General features: G+C 31.7%; 2 protein-coding genes across 2 annotated transcripts; both read right to left on the bottom strand.

Moving 5' to 3' along the window:
• Positions 1–1321: 1321 nt before the first annotated feature.
• On the bottom strand, positions 1322–3555 carry LOC142549454 (uncharacterized). The gene is made up of 2 exons (XM_075658410.1): positions 2875–3555; positions 1322–2134 (listed from the first exon to the last, which is right to left on the bottom strand). Exons 1-2 carry the CDS (start codon positions 3209–3211, stop codon positions 1416–1418), a joined length of 1056 nt encoding a protein of 351 aa, XP_075514525.1. The 5' UTR covers positions 3212–3555; the 3' UTR covers positions 1322–1415.
• A 1073-nt stretch (positions 3556–4628) lies between these two features.
• Positions 4629–9296, bottom strand: LOC142549455 (uncharacterized). Its single transcript, XM_075658411.1, has 7 exons — positions 9158–9296; positions 8946–9047; positions 8345–8629; positions 7653–7826; positions 7403–7509; positions 6437–6762; positions 4629–5573 (listed from the first exon to the last, which is right to left on the bottom strand). Exons 2-7 carry the CDS (start codon positions 9042–9044, stop codon positions 4978–4980), a joined length of 1587 nt encoding a protein of 528 aa, XP_075514526.1. The 5' UTR covers positions 9045–9047; positions 9158–9296; the 3' UTR covers positions 4629–4977.
• Between the last annotated feature and the right edge of the window lie 6476 nt (positions 9297–15772).

The following is a 15772-nucleotide window of genomic DNA, read 5'->3' on the forward strand; positions in this document are numbered from 1 at the left end:
TTTGTTAGTTTTATCTTTTCGAGGGGTTTTAATGGGAACATGTATTTCCGCAGGAACCCCTCTTGGGCCCGGAATTGGATTATAAAGAGTTTCGGTGTTGTATTATAAAAAGCAAAAATTTGCGTGACACAGTCTCACGGGTCGTATTTTGTTAGACGGATCTCTTATTTGAGTCATCCATGAAAAATTTATTTTTTATGCTAAGAGTATTACTTTTTATTGTGAATATCGGTAGGACTGAGTCCTTTTACTAAGTCTTAATTAGTAAGACTGTTTTACTGAGTGTTTTTATAATGAGTAGGTTTTTTGTGAGAGTGTCTCATAAATCTTTATCTATGAGACGTGTCATAGAAAAAGTGATACTCTTAGCATAAAAAGTAATAATTTTTCAGGGATGACCCAAATAAGATATATGTCTCACAAAATACGATCCGTGAGATCATTTCAGACAAGTTTTTGCTTAAAATATATTAGGTAGAGCAATTAATTAAATGAGACACTCTTAGATAAAAACAACATTATTATTTTTGTCATTTTTGTGAAGTGTTTTAAATAAGCCAGTTACTCTAAACTTTCATTCCTATATATAATTGTTTTAAAATTATTTAATATAACCCAATATTTTATAGCTTGATTTTATTTTTTTGCTAATACATATATTATTTTATAATTTTATTCGATTTAGCTTAGGTTGTAAAAAATCTGAATTAAAATATATTTAATTCATTATTTGAGATAAATAAACGTATGGGCCAAAATAGATCATTGGTAAACCCAATCACACTTTTTCAGAGGTATTGGTTTGGCAGCTTAACTTTGTTTCCTTTAAAATTCTAGAATACTATTTACCGGTGATTTAAAATATATACTAGATCATATTATATTAGCAAAAGTTGTACATGAACTAATAGATTTTAAATCCATACTTTCTAATTCCTAAACTTACTTGAATTGAAAAAACTAAAGTAAATTTCAAGTATAGTAATAATTATGAGATTTCAAATATATCCAAAATAAGGATAATTTGAAATCAATTCAGCTCATAAATTAAATTTAAAAAATTTATAATATCGGACGTGTATTTATCGTCAAAAACCTTTTTTAAAAAATATAAAAAACGCATTTTAATTGGAATTTTAACCAATGATATTTTTCTATATGTATCTTGTAAAATGTTTTTTCACATAGACACTTGGTCTGGTTCAACACAGTTTTAAATCGGTGTTCTTGATCCTATCTGAAGAAATATAAATAAAGAACAGTGCTCATTTGTTAAGCTAAAGTGGGATAAAATATTATCCTTTTCAGGTAAAACAAATGCTAGAAAAATGGTACTGATAGCAATGCACTAACAGGGAATGTCTGTAGGAGTTGAGCGCCACAAGTGCACACAATTAATAGATATACGGTGTAAATCATACAAACATATCACTTTCTGGTGTCCATACACGAACGAGTCGATCGTAAAACGAGCAAGTTGCCACTGCTGAACTCTTCCTTTTCCCATCAATAAATGAATTCCCTCTTTGCCAATCTGCTCCATAAGCAAGAGAAGCATGCTTGTCATAAGTTTCAACCACTTGGGCTTGATCATCTTTAATTTTCAAAATTGCAAATCCATTGTGCATACAGGCAGCCAAAATCAGGCCAGATATAGAAGGATGGTGCTTGATTCTCCAGACTCCTCCACCTAGGCCTATTGAAGACTCACTTACCGGTTTTGATGTTGATCTGACATCCCATATCCTTAGTTGTTCATCATAACTACCGGTGAGTAGAATGTTAGAGTCAGTAGGGCTTTTTGCGATGCAACAAATACCCATTTTGTGGACTTTGGTGTTCTTGAAAACTAATTTTGAAGGGTCGTTTCTTAAATCCCAACAGCTAAACGTGCAGTCATCCGAACCTGTGTACACCAACATTGGTTGGTGGACATCAAAAGAAGCGGCCCACAGTTCGAATTCGTGAGCTTTCCATTTTTGTAAGATGTTAAGTTCGGAGTCCTGGAGGGAGATTATAGAGACAGACCCGTCGGAAAGTCCAACTACCATGGATGTTGCAGAGGGATTCCAGTCAACACACAGACACATGGAAGAACTGATGCATTTGCCACACATTTCTTTCAGATGAATACCTGTATCAAACAAGATACACGGAATGGAGTTAGAAATAGAAGAAAGATGGTCAGCAATTTAAAACTTCCAACTGTAAATCACCACAAGAAAACTTGAACATAATTAAAGTACACTAGTTTTTGCCTCGGTTTCTACTTGCTTCACAATAATAAACCTCGTTCCATGTGTTTTTTAGTGAGACATTGCCGTGACATTTGGATCTCGGTAACACAAATGTTGGATGTTTGAAGCAAATAAGTGTTCCGATGGTGCATCAAAACTTGATTTACAGAATTGGAAACATGACAGCTTTGATTGTAAATTTTCTATGAATCACTTCACATGATTACTCCCATATGCTAGCATGAGAGTGTTGTTGTGTCTAACTATAATCAGCGGCCGTGTAATGGCTTGGGTCACAGCTAACACCTGGAACTTCTTCAAAGTGCTTGGTGCGTATAAGATGCATGAACAAAAATAAAACTGAAATCTTGATCCTACCCACAAAATAACACAAGTGGCCAACATTAAAATAAATACTTCAATAAAATTGATACTTTGATTAGTGAAAATCAAAATAATTCAAATGGAGGTTCCACAAAACGCGCAGCCATTTCCACCAGCTATCACATATCAATCATGTAATCTCTAATCAGTTAAATATTTATGCAACTATGAATCGTATAAATAGGCATGCAGTTGATAAAGAAAAATGTAGAAGAAATCATGTCATGTAAATTAACTGAGGTTACGAATATACCGCGCATTTCTGAACCATTTGAATCATAACCATGCAAACTACGTATCTTAAGCCAGCCATCAGCATCGGCTTGAGCGAGCAAAGGGGGCCCCAGACCTTCTCCGACTCCCGGGCTCCACTTTATATCAAAAATTCCTGAGGTTTCCAATCTCTGAATCAACTGCAGCTGCTCGGCATCAGCACCTACATCAAAGAGTGTTATGGAACCCGAGCGACTAGGCCTTTCACCCTCTTGAAGAACGTAAGTGGAGGCTGCAAGCACGTTGTAGAACAACTCGTGGGGACAAAACTCTACAGCATCCGCGTTTCCATCTAAGAAACAATACCCGATTTCCATTTATATCTAACACGTGAAGACACACATATGATAAACTCGACAATAAAAGTTGTATGCTGCGGTCATTCATCAATTTTATCGAACACGTGGTGGCTCCAAACAAACACCATCGCAGGAAACATCGAACAACATCAACGTCAAACACATTGGGGTTTTTGCCTACAACCTAAAACACAATTTATTTCAAACCGACAACTGATTTCAGCCAGTTAGCATATCAGATAGGCAGCAACATGGCTGCCGTTTTCTGCTACGTTGACGCTGGACAACCGATTAGGGGGAATCGATCCCCTTTTATGAATAAAGAAGTTTTAGGGCTCTACGGCCTACAAATGAAAATATTTTACACATTACTAATCCCATGTTTAAGGCCTAATTTAATTTTTCTCAAGAGTAGATCTCTTATGGGACGGTCTCACGAATTTTTATCTGTGAGACGGAATCAACCGTACTGATATTCACAATAAAAAGTAATACTCTTAGCATCAAAAATAATATTTTTTCATGGATGACCCAAATAAGAAATCTGTCTCACAAAATATGACCTGTGAAACCATCTCACATAAATTTTTACCTTTTTTTAAATTAAAACTTCTTATAAGATCCCAAATTATTTTATACTACTGACTTTTGATAAGCAGTTATTTTATATTTAAATTAGGATTATATTATAATTGTGAAAAATAATTTTGTAATTTTGAAATAATGAAACTGGAGCAAGTAAACTAAATAAAATATGGAGATTTTTTTAAATAGACTTCACACAATTATTATAATCAATTTTAGTTTTCAATTAAATTAATTTACCAAAATAGTCTTTTTATCATATCAAATTACATTGATATCTCATATCATTTAAACTCTATTTACAATCAATTTCTTTATCTCAAACTCTTTATTTGATTTTCGCAATTTCTCGAATAATCTTATGAATTCCATGCATTTGGACATAGAATTGTGATAATTTGAGATAATTCTTTTGTCGAGTATCATTTTTATGCGTTTTATTTTTTTGAAGGTTTGTTATGCATACTCATAAACTGTTAGCATGAAATAAAGTAGAGACTTAATTGAGACTATCAGATTTTTTGTTTATATTTGTATAATTGATTTAATTTTTACGTTTCATAACCATGGTGATTGGTGATTTTTTTATGTTATTTTAGATGAGCAACAATCGTAATTAAAATATTATAACCTTGATAATTTCGTATGCACTAATTCAAACTAACAATTCATAATTTTATTAAAATAATTATCGCCCAGTCCCTTCTGTGAGTACTTACTTCATTTTATCTATTCAAGCATGAGATGATGACGTATTGTACATAAATTGTTAATAATTTCGTGTGATTAAACTGTGATTCAAAATTTTATGATTCGATTAGTCTGTAATTAATGTTTGGAGTAAAACCCATTTTGTGGAATGTCGACACCGGTTAGAAAGTTAAAGGGAATCAGTAGATATGGTATGTTTACAGCACAAGTACAACCAGATCCTCTGAAATCCAGAGGGATAAACATACAAATTATCAGAGACACGTTCGATATTCTAGTGCTTTCAATAAATATTGCAGGATCCTTCATCAAACTTAATTTCCAAATCCCACAAACGCAGACATATCACCTAAAAAATAGTACTAAATCAAGATCTACTCAAAGAGAACCACCCAAAACCATCTAGTTTCGTTTCTGACGACTGGTAGCAAGAGAATGGCCCAAAAACCATCCTATCTGACAACCGATTGCAAGAGAACGACCGACCATCAAGTAGCTTGAAATTCATCATCTTCTGAAATACCAAATAAGAACTTGGGAAGAGAAGCGATATGCGGAAGATGAAGAAGGAAGTCGTTTAAGGAGTCTTTTCTCGAAATGGAAGGCCCCTGATTAATATCAACCCCGTTCTTGAAATTCCCCTCAAAAGCAAGCTTACATTTAGCATCCTCGAGCACAGAGTTATTCATAACCTCAGAGGAGATGTCTTTCCCGCGATCAATATCTTCACGATGGCTCTCTCGAACTTGTGCATTGGAAGCTGCAACAGGATCCTGCAATAGGCAGCAGAGAGAATTCACCTTTTTCATGAGCGATTTTTCATCCAACCCTATTGCATGTTGAGTGTCGCTCAACAAAATTTGGGATATATTTTCCAGCATGTCTTGGCATTCTGATGCCTTATTTGAAGGTAAATTTCCACAGGTCACTTGCTCTGAAATACAATTTCCAATGTGGTTCACAAGATCGCTCACAGACATAGAGTGCGAAAGTCCATGCACCCTTGGCGGTTCACAAATTTTGGGTACAACAGAATCTCTCTCCCCAAATTTGATGTCCCCTTCATTTACTTGTGTATCCATCACTGCCAAATGGCAATGTTAAGATGATGAAAATAGGAAAAAGTAATAAATTCAAATTAAAACAAATCGTGAAGTCAAGAATATGATGACAGCAACACATATTTTGGAAAAGGAACCATAGTAGTGAAATAGTTACATAAATATGGTACAATAATAATAATAGATCAAGCAAGTCCCGTTTCGAAGGAGTGGTAAACATTCATGGTGAACTATTCACATGAAAGAGAATATGGTTAAGATTGAGTGTTCGAGAGAAAAACAAATTGAAATTTTACCCATAAAATAATTAATTCAGAGACTACGGTAATATAAGCATTATTAGTCACTTGAACATATTGTGGAACTTAAATGGTGTTTTTAGTACATGATCAGCCTTTTTTGATTCATTACTGCACAGAACTTAAATGTTATTATTTATTTCTTCCAAAATCAATTTTAAATTTTAGAGACCCCGTTAACATGTGAATGGACGGTTTATTCAACTAAATTTGAAATTTATATAATTTTGTTTCGTTCATACAAAAAAAGAAACGAAACATAGTACAGCCTGTCCATCCAATAATAAATAAAAAATATATCTTTCATGCAATTCATTTTCAGGTACACTTGTCAGTCGAACTTATGTGGCTCAAGTACCAATAGTAGGTGCAGGTAACATAGTAAAGATCATTTGATCCAGAAAGAGTCTCATCTCCATATTGTTGATACCGTGGACACACATAAAACAGTATACACAGATCATTTTAGTCTTCTTTCACTTATTGAAGCCATTACCAAGAAACAAAGGTGTCCCTGAGGTTTTAGGCCAGGGAATTAAGCATAAGATTCAAGCCCATCATAACATATAATTAGAATATGAACAAACCTGAGATTGGAGATGGAGCTTCTTTAGACACATGTTGAGCGACTAAAGGATTCCGTACAAAAGCGAAGGAAGCTAATGGTACAGCAGCTGCTGGTGCCACATCCTGGAACACAGAGGGAGATCCCTCAGCAACAGCTGGTCTGTCATTACAAACTTCACTTTTACATTCTTCTGAGTTTTCGAGACCAGAAACTTGTGAATCAAAATATGGAGAATCCATGACTATCTCAGGCTGTCGGCTCAAAATACAAAGACGCTCGTCACATTGGATAAGCTTTTCGTAATGCTTGTTTAGCACACCTGGAGGGCACTGTAGATAATGCTGCCTATTCAAATAATTAAAAACATCAGCCAAGTTTGTCATTATTCCCACCATAGTAAGGTAACTTATACATTTATTAAATAAGACGTTAAGCAAAGAAAGTGCACATGTTCATTCATGTAGCAGGAACAAGAAAATCAATCCTGAAACAAGATTTAGAAACATCTAGAAAAAAATGGAAGCCACAGGCAATATTGAAACAAAATTTAGTAACCTCCAGAAAAGGTCTAGAAATGTTTTGGGGAAGTGCTTAGATTTTGATAATTGATTGGATATAACAGAATGTTAACACCTGATAGTTCAAAGTGAAGGAACAGAGGAAATTAAAGTTTGCATGGCAAAAGCATCAGTATTCTCCAGAAAAGTATATTATTACAAAGGCATACTTTTTTCCCCGCAGAACATTCATATCAATAGCTTATAGTTGTTATAACATCAATTCGCAAGCAGAAAATAGAAAATATGCTGAGCCTTGCTCCTTCAAACTTTTTTTAAAAAAATATCCCTTTGAATTACATACAGTAGATGTTCATGATAGAGGTTTTGAGTGACTGTGCGCAATAATAGTAGCAATCCAAAATGTTCCATTATATCCAGTCAATAAAATGAAAAAATGGAACACAAACTAATTTTGAAAGTCTTACCTATTTTTTTCAGCCTGCCCATCAGTAAAGTCTGCACTTGCTTGCCAGAGTGTATGTTTTCTGGGTTGTGGATTGGTTTCCCGGTAAAAGGTGGGCTGTCGAGCCAACTGCACCACACACATAAAAATGATAATCCGAGTAATAAAGCAACAAATGGAATTGCCTATTTTCACTTAAAAAAATTAATAAGAAATCTGTCTTTGGGTAGTTCAAAAAAAATATTGATAGCACAGTGAGAGAAACTAATTACCACAATTGTCAAAGTGCTGGGACCATTATTAGGACATTCAGCTTTCAGAGCCGTGATATCAGACCACTGTATCTCTATCTTACTCTTGAGACCACCTTCAAGAACTTCCCAAACAAGTTTATGCTTTGCAAAATAACACTTAGCAACAAGATCACCTTCATATCTTGACACGTACTGCCAAAAAATGCAAAAAAAATTAAAGAATTTAACTCTTTAGAAGATGCCGAATAACTCTTCGAATAAAATGATGTTTTCTGGAAACTAAATTAGCTCCGTATGACCCGAAAACGGTCCAAGTAACAAGACCTTCAAAAAGAAATTATTCCAAGAAACAAACTCCTATCTGGAATAAATACAATCAAAAAAGTCTGGCTAGAATTAGGATAACTGGAATATAAATTTTCTTCAATAAATCCATAACAGTTTCATAAAAAATTTGCTTCAACTTCAAAGCCTAAGCTCTGTTCATGCGTAGCATTTGCTTTAGCAACTTGTCAGTCGTAATATTCCAGATTCTAACATGTGGAGAGCAAGTGTAAAGAACAGGTATAATGGCACCCAATTGTCACCAACATGACTGCCTCAATAATGATATCAAATTATTCTTCAAACTTAAATCAAAACAGATAGTTCAGTCTCAAACAAAAGACATTTTGGTAGGAAAGTTATAGGCAAAAAGTTTAAGCCATCACCTCCCACGCGCCAATTCTCAACAACAAAGCTGGAAAATTTGAAGCCTTCAGCTTGTCATTTGCGCATGAAGCAGCAACTCCACCCTTCACATCAGTTTTAGCAAGGGAGTGGGCATTTCCACCAGGCTCCAACATAGTAGAAGCAGTAGTCCCCTGGGAGAGTCTCATTTGGATCAAGTCTGCCAAAGATGGACTCTTCCTAAGCCTCAAACCTAAAGGACCCGGCTCGTCAAGTGGGTTGTATTCTGATGGCGAGATTGGAAACTCGTGATTTCTTGAGCTCCACTGTTAATATAAAAAAAAAAATCAATAACAGGGAAATCAAAAGCTGCGAAACGAAGCAAAAACGGATGGAAAAACTTGCAAGGGAAACTCGGACAAAGTAAAAACACCTACAAACGAACAATACAATAAAACAAACAACCGCGATAACACTAATCAGCACATCAATAAACAAAGATATATGTGCAACGTGATAGAACCCCGACTAATCGCAGAGGAAAAGAAAAACAAATCCCAGAAAAAATCATAAACCCTAAAACCAAAATGGGCAATCAAATATGATAATTAAAACTCCAGCAATCAACTATAATTTAAAAACCTGACTAGATTGAGAAGCGGATGAGCAAGATCGTTTAGAAAGAGGCCCATACTCCTCCTCCAAAAAATCTTCAACCCCGTCGACATGCGGAGATCCCATCAGCTGAACCATCAATCCCAACACCCAAAAATCCAATAATATTGGAATTCCGAACCAAATTCGAAATGGAGAATCGGGAATTCCAACTTTATGCCGAGTAAAATGCAAATTACCTCTCCAGATACCCGATAAAGAATTCTCCACCTTCTCCTTGTTTTGTGCCTGTTCCTTGAGAAGAGAAGAGAAGAGAAGAGGAGAAGATCGAGCGGAGAAGGCAGAATGAATGATTGTATTACGGTGACATTCTGCGCACTCAGTCAAATATGTGATGTTTCATCCACCGCAACGGGGTTTTATTTGAAATGACGATGATACCCCTGCAGGTTTACATAAAATACTTTCGAGTTTCGAGTACCATGTCCATTCCAATCGATATATTTTATTTATTATTATTATTAAAATAAACTAAAATTTTAGGTATAAAACTTGATATTTGTTTCTTATTATTTATTTAATTAAATAAATTATGATTGAATTAAAAATAACATTGATTTTGGATTGTTACTTTAAATTACATTAATTTTTGCGTGATATATTTTTTTTAGTTTTGTTTGTATCGATTAGTTTTTTGAAGTTAAAATGATTGAGATATTAACATGTAATCTACATATTGATCATTCCATGAGTCATAATGTAGGTTATACTGTACCATACCATACCGAAATTATATATCTTACCGATAATTATGGTATAAACAAAAATTTATATCCTGTATCGAAATTTCGGTACATATAACTAGCATATCGATTATACTGAAATTGTACGATATACCGAGATTTCAGTACGTATAACTAGCTAAGGGTGATCAAATTTTTTTATTAACCGCCCGAACCAAATTGCACCGCATCGTTTTTCATAATATTTTATAAAAATCATGATTAAAAATATTAATCATAAACCGCATTCGGTTCGGTTATTGTTTTGCCAAGAACCACACCAAACCGCACCGCCTAAACCGCTTGTCATAATATTGAGCATAGAATTATAATAATTCGTAAACAACATATTCAAATAAAGAAGTCATCATTTATTATATCTCAACTCTCTTCAAAATTATTATTCTCACAAATAAAACTTATCTTTTCCTTAATTATTCTTCATATTAGTATTTTATTAATATATTTAGTTCTTTTGCTACAATATTTTGTTTTAAGTTTGAAACTAAAGAAATGATAAAATAGTGTAAATGTCATTTTTGTTGTGAATGTGTTGTATTGTTAAATTATTAACTTAGTTTTGAATCTTGATTGTTGTTTTATCTATTTTGATCTTTATAGGCTTTAAACTATATTTTATATTTGAAGACAATATATTGTTGTTGTTTTCAAATAAATTAGAATATATGTTCTAATATTTTTCATTAAAAAAACCGTAAACCGGCCTCAACCGCTTGGAACCGTTCAAAACCGTAAGGCTAATTTTTCATGTAAACCCGCGATTAATTTTTCAAAATACTAACCGATCGCATATGACAATTCGATTTGATTTTTTTAAAAAAAAAACTCACCGCACCGTGATCACCCATATAACTAGCATACCGATTATAGCCAAATTGTACGATATACCGAAATTCCGATATGCTATTGTTATATATCGTTTTATAATGAAAAACCTTGTATTTTAAAATTATTTGTTTTAAAATATTATATATTTTAAAATTTATATATATTCGGTATTTAGGTATATACCAAAATTTTCATATTTCATACGTTATCGTATCGAAATCTTCGATATCGTTATCATATCGTATCGAAATTTTCGGTATACCTCGAATTTGATAAATTCGATATTTTTTCGATACGATAATATGGATATATCAAAAATTCGATATTTTTTATAAGTCCTGAACGAGGGAACCACCGAACCAGCCACTCTTATTCTACCAGATATAACTATTAATTAACGTGACCCAGTTAAAAAATTCCAATTTTGGGCTATATAATATGGACACGTGTGTTCATGTCCTCGTTTATATATATATGTATATATAATAGTGTTTATGTTTTTATATAATAACTTTTTCTAATAAAATTTAAAATTGAAATATATTCATTATATTATATTAATAATTATTCGAATAATAACAGTATATATATATATATTTATATAAGTTGAGTTGTTTAAATTAAATAAGTAACTTTATTTTTATTTAAAAAATGAATAATGATTAAGATAACTGCAATAATGGTTTGAAATAATTTAATTCTTCTCATTTTTTAAAATATTATTTATCAAACATTTTTGAATCACTTTTAAAAAATTCAAATTTGAATATAATTTTATTTGAAAATATAAAATACAATTTTTCTTTTAAAACTACTCCTACATGTGGGCCCCTTGTTCCGTGCCACAAGGACAGGATAAAACACGTGCGGAAAACGAATAGGATCCCGCAAGTGCGCCGAACTCAGGACTTCACGTGAAATTCCACCGCTATCGTCTATCTTTAGTTGATATTTGGATGGATAATTGATAAATTATAAACTGACAACTGTGTATATATATATATATATATAAATTATAAACTGACAACTGTGTGTGTGTGTATAGATATATATCGTCAAATTTTTTAAGAAAATATAAAATTAAAAAATGATCACTGCCCGATTGTTATATATATATATTAGTTATCCTGCACACGCGTTAGTGTGTGCATACAATCTTTTTTATCATTATTATGAACTAAAGTGAAATTTGGTAAATTATGGAGGTACTAAATTGATATTTGAATGGTTGAAATAAAAAAATAAAAGTGTGTGTTGAAATTTAAAAACAAAAACAAAAAACAACGTCAAAATTTTTAAGAAAATATAAAATTAAAAAATGATCACTGCCCGATTGTTAATAAAAATATATGTTTATAAATAACGATCGTCATCTAAAAATAAAAATAATAAAAGTGATTTTTTTTAGAAATTAATTCACATCATTCATAGAACGACAACGAAATCATTAATCAATATTTTTAATCCAAGTTTTATAAGAGAGCATTTTTTGGAGAAGTTACGTTAAATATACAAAAAATTAATTCTCAAACATCTATCAATTTATACTTAAAATCTCCGATGCATGAGGTGTTTTACATATAATTATATGACAAAAACTTGTGTGAGACGGTCTCACAGGGTCATATTTTGTGAGACAGATTTTTATTTGGGTCATTATGAAAAAGTATTACTTTTTATTGTGAATATCGATAGGGTTGACCCGTCTCACGGATAAAAATTCGTGAGATCGTCTCACAAGATACATATTCCAAACAAATTTAATCATATAACAAAGCCGAAAATACGAGGCTAAAATCAAAGCATCCATATATAATTCTATTTAAATCCAGCTAATTATACACACGTTTAGGAACAAATGAAATTTCTAGTGAACACAACAACGGAAAGGTTTTTGAAAAGAATAATTAAAGTCGTGAGCTCTGCTCATCTTTCTTTTACAAAAAAAAAATATATATTGTATATATCCATTCAATTTCACGAATGTATCACACCATGAGTAAGTCTTTTGTGAGACGATCTCACGAATCTTTATCCGTGAGATGAGTCAACCCTTTCGATGTTCACAGTAAAAAGTAATACTCTTAGCATACAAAGTAATACTTTTTCATAATGACCCAAATAAGAGATCCGTCTCACAAAATACGATCTGTGAGACCGTTTACACAAGTTTTTGTCTTACACTAGTCGATCATAGGAGAAAAAAATATATACACATGAATGACTCAAGAAAATAGTCATTATTAGGTGCGAACGATGATGATATATTGGTTCTCTGCATATGTTTATTTCATCGAATGTTTTAAATGAAGTTGTAGTGTTATCAATTACATGGTTTTTCATATACATATGGAATATGGATACTGATGCGATCCGAGTGAATCGGACGAGCCGGGTCGGGTGCTCCACCATATCTGCTATCAATAACGTTGTTCAGGAAAATAAGCATAGTAGATGGATCTGTGAGCTATAGCTTCCACTGTGACCTGCAGACAATGGGATGAACTCGTGAATGGGCGCCGGAGGGGTGTCCGACGTGGCCACTCCGATGCTTAAGTCAGCAGGTTGAAGACAAAGAACACAAGCTATATATGTGAGAATATATGTGTGCTTGGGAGTTCAAAGATTCAGAGGTCCTTTAAATTAGATGCATATCTGCTATTTATAGGAAAGAAAATCAAGGATTACCTCGATTTACGTGTACACCTACCACTCATAGGCTTTGATGTTTACTTCCTGTCAAGCCACCCTACTCTTTCATCATGTCACATCAATATGATTCTGTCATTTACGCTTTTTGAGACAAGATCTTATCTTCTGAAACACTCGAGTGTTGAGGTAGTCCGAGTAGAATGGCTCCCGGGAGCTTATATGAGAGCCCGGGCTCCTGATTGCCCAAGGAGTTGAGCCTGAACTTGCACCTGCTCGGCTTCAGAAGAATCCATCAATGACCCGGGCTCTTATTAGTGTATCATCATATACATTGAAATATTTGCAGAAAAATATTAAGTTAAATTCATTGTTTATTGTGAAATAAAATTTAGTATAGTCACTATGATAAAATAAGGCGTAATGTATGCCGAGTAAAATAAGGTGTAATGTATGGATGATGTAGTTTTTTTAGTTCAACGATAGTTACATGGTATATTATTAGAAATTTAGATGCGCATTTTGTTTTCCTTTTCTAACAAAAAATTTAACTTTCTCAGTAATTTTTTTAAAAATTAGATGTTATATTACAATTTAAAACTATAAATTTTTTTATAAGCTTATTTTTTAAAAATTATGGTTTTTTAATAAATATAAATAAGAAATGTCATGATAATTTACACTTGGATAAAATATGGATTAAATTAATATAACATTTTGTGTATTTAATGAAAATTAGTTGGATGTTGACATTTACTAGTGGTGGTGACCAACAAGGAAAGCAAAGATGATGTAATTGTGCAGTGCAATGGAAAAGTTGGACGAATCTGATGAAAATTTCGGTGTGAAATTTAGGGGTGTATTTAATGTAGGAAATATATTGACATTCGATGATTTTAAAAATCTAGATGTATTAATTAAAACTTTTACATATTACGTAGAAATCTAGTGGTATTTAAAATAAACTTTCATATAGTTTTAAAAAATCTAAGTGGAATTCAACATTGATTTTTAAAAATTTCATAAAAGTCTAAAGGTATTAAATTTTCAATAGAGTTTTAATAACTTCGTTGAATTCATTAACATACAAACATTAATGCATATGGTACAACTATAAATTGTCAAAACTGTATTTGGTTCAATCCAATTATTTGGATTGATTTTTAAAACTTCTAACTCATACACAAGCTATTTATTTATCTCTATATTGCTTCACATCACATCTCTTCTTATCTTCTCTCATCTCATCTATTTCTATTACTCTCTCAAATTTTCGAAGTGTATCTATATATATATTTTCATCTTTTATTTTCAAAATTTTCATTTTTGACTCATTGTTTATTTAATATTTTTTTATTTTAATATCATTGGAAATTTTGAATTCTAAAATTGATTTTGTGATTTTTAATTTATGAATTATACAAATTAATGTAATATTCAATGATAATAAAAGATGATCCAAAAAAATGTCGTTTAATTCTTAATAATTGAATAACCTTGCAACAATCATTATTTTTTAAATTCTCTTTAGTATTTCATTTAATATGTAAGTTATGATATTTTTATACAAAATTATATCTACGCATGCTAAATAATATTTTTTTCATATGTATATTATCAATTCGAAATTAACATTATAAATTAATTAATTGATGTATTTTAAAAATTTACAAACATGCATACAAACCCACACACATGTATATATAAGGATTAAATTATTTAACTTTTAAGTTAGTAAATTTATTTATTAATATAAATATTGAAAAACTATTTCAATCTGAATATGTTATGTATGTCAAATAATTATTGGTTCAAATAAATTAATAAAAAATAATATGTCATAATTAAGTACAGAATGTATAAAATTCTATAAAAAAATTCACAAAAATCTATAAAAATATTTCAAAAAAGTCTACATGAATCCACATAAATCTATATATAAATATGCGAGATTCTGTAAAAGTCAATAAAAATCTATCAAACCCATAAAAGTCTATCATTTGCAGAAACCATCAAAGGTCATCAAAACTCTGAATTGAATACACTTCACTTAATGTAAATAAACTCACAAATTCGAAAACATTTGAATTATATTCAGTATCTCGTTCTGATCTTATTTCTTGTTCTGGGCTCATTTCTCTCATCTCATATTCAAGTTATCTGAGTGTCTTGTTCTATAATATTTATGAAGTGTTTATTATCTTATATTAAGATAGTACATGTTCTTTTAGAAACACAGAGAGATGTTATAACATACAAAATATTACAGTAAAATATTTTCATCTTGCTCTTATTTTTTACTCTAATAAATTTTTGGAGGGTTTTCACATAAATCTCGGTGTCTAATTTTAATTTTTATTTTCATAATTATAATTCAATGTGTCACATATGAGACCATCATTTTTTTTTATATTAGGGTTGTCTAGGAATATTAAATGCAAATCAATTTATCCAGTGATTCTGAGAATATATTGTCCAAACACAAACTTTCATCAAAATATTAAGCTTGACTTTTCCATGCCTTTTTTAAATAGAGCTCATTCTCACGTATTTTTACTTGTAACATCAAGGGTG

This window comes from Primulina tabacum, chromosome 6 (assembly GCF_025594145.1).
Source record: "Primulina tabacum isolate GXHZ01 chromosome 6, ASM2559414v2, whole genome shotgun sequence".
NCBI lineage: Eukaryota > Viridiplantae > Streptophyta > Magnoliopsida > Lamiales > Gesneriaceae > Primulina > Primulina tabacum.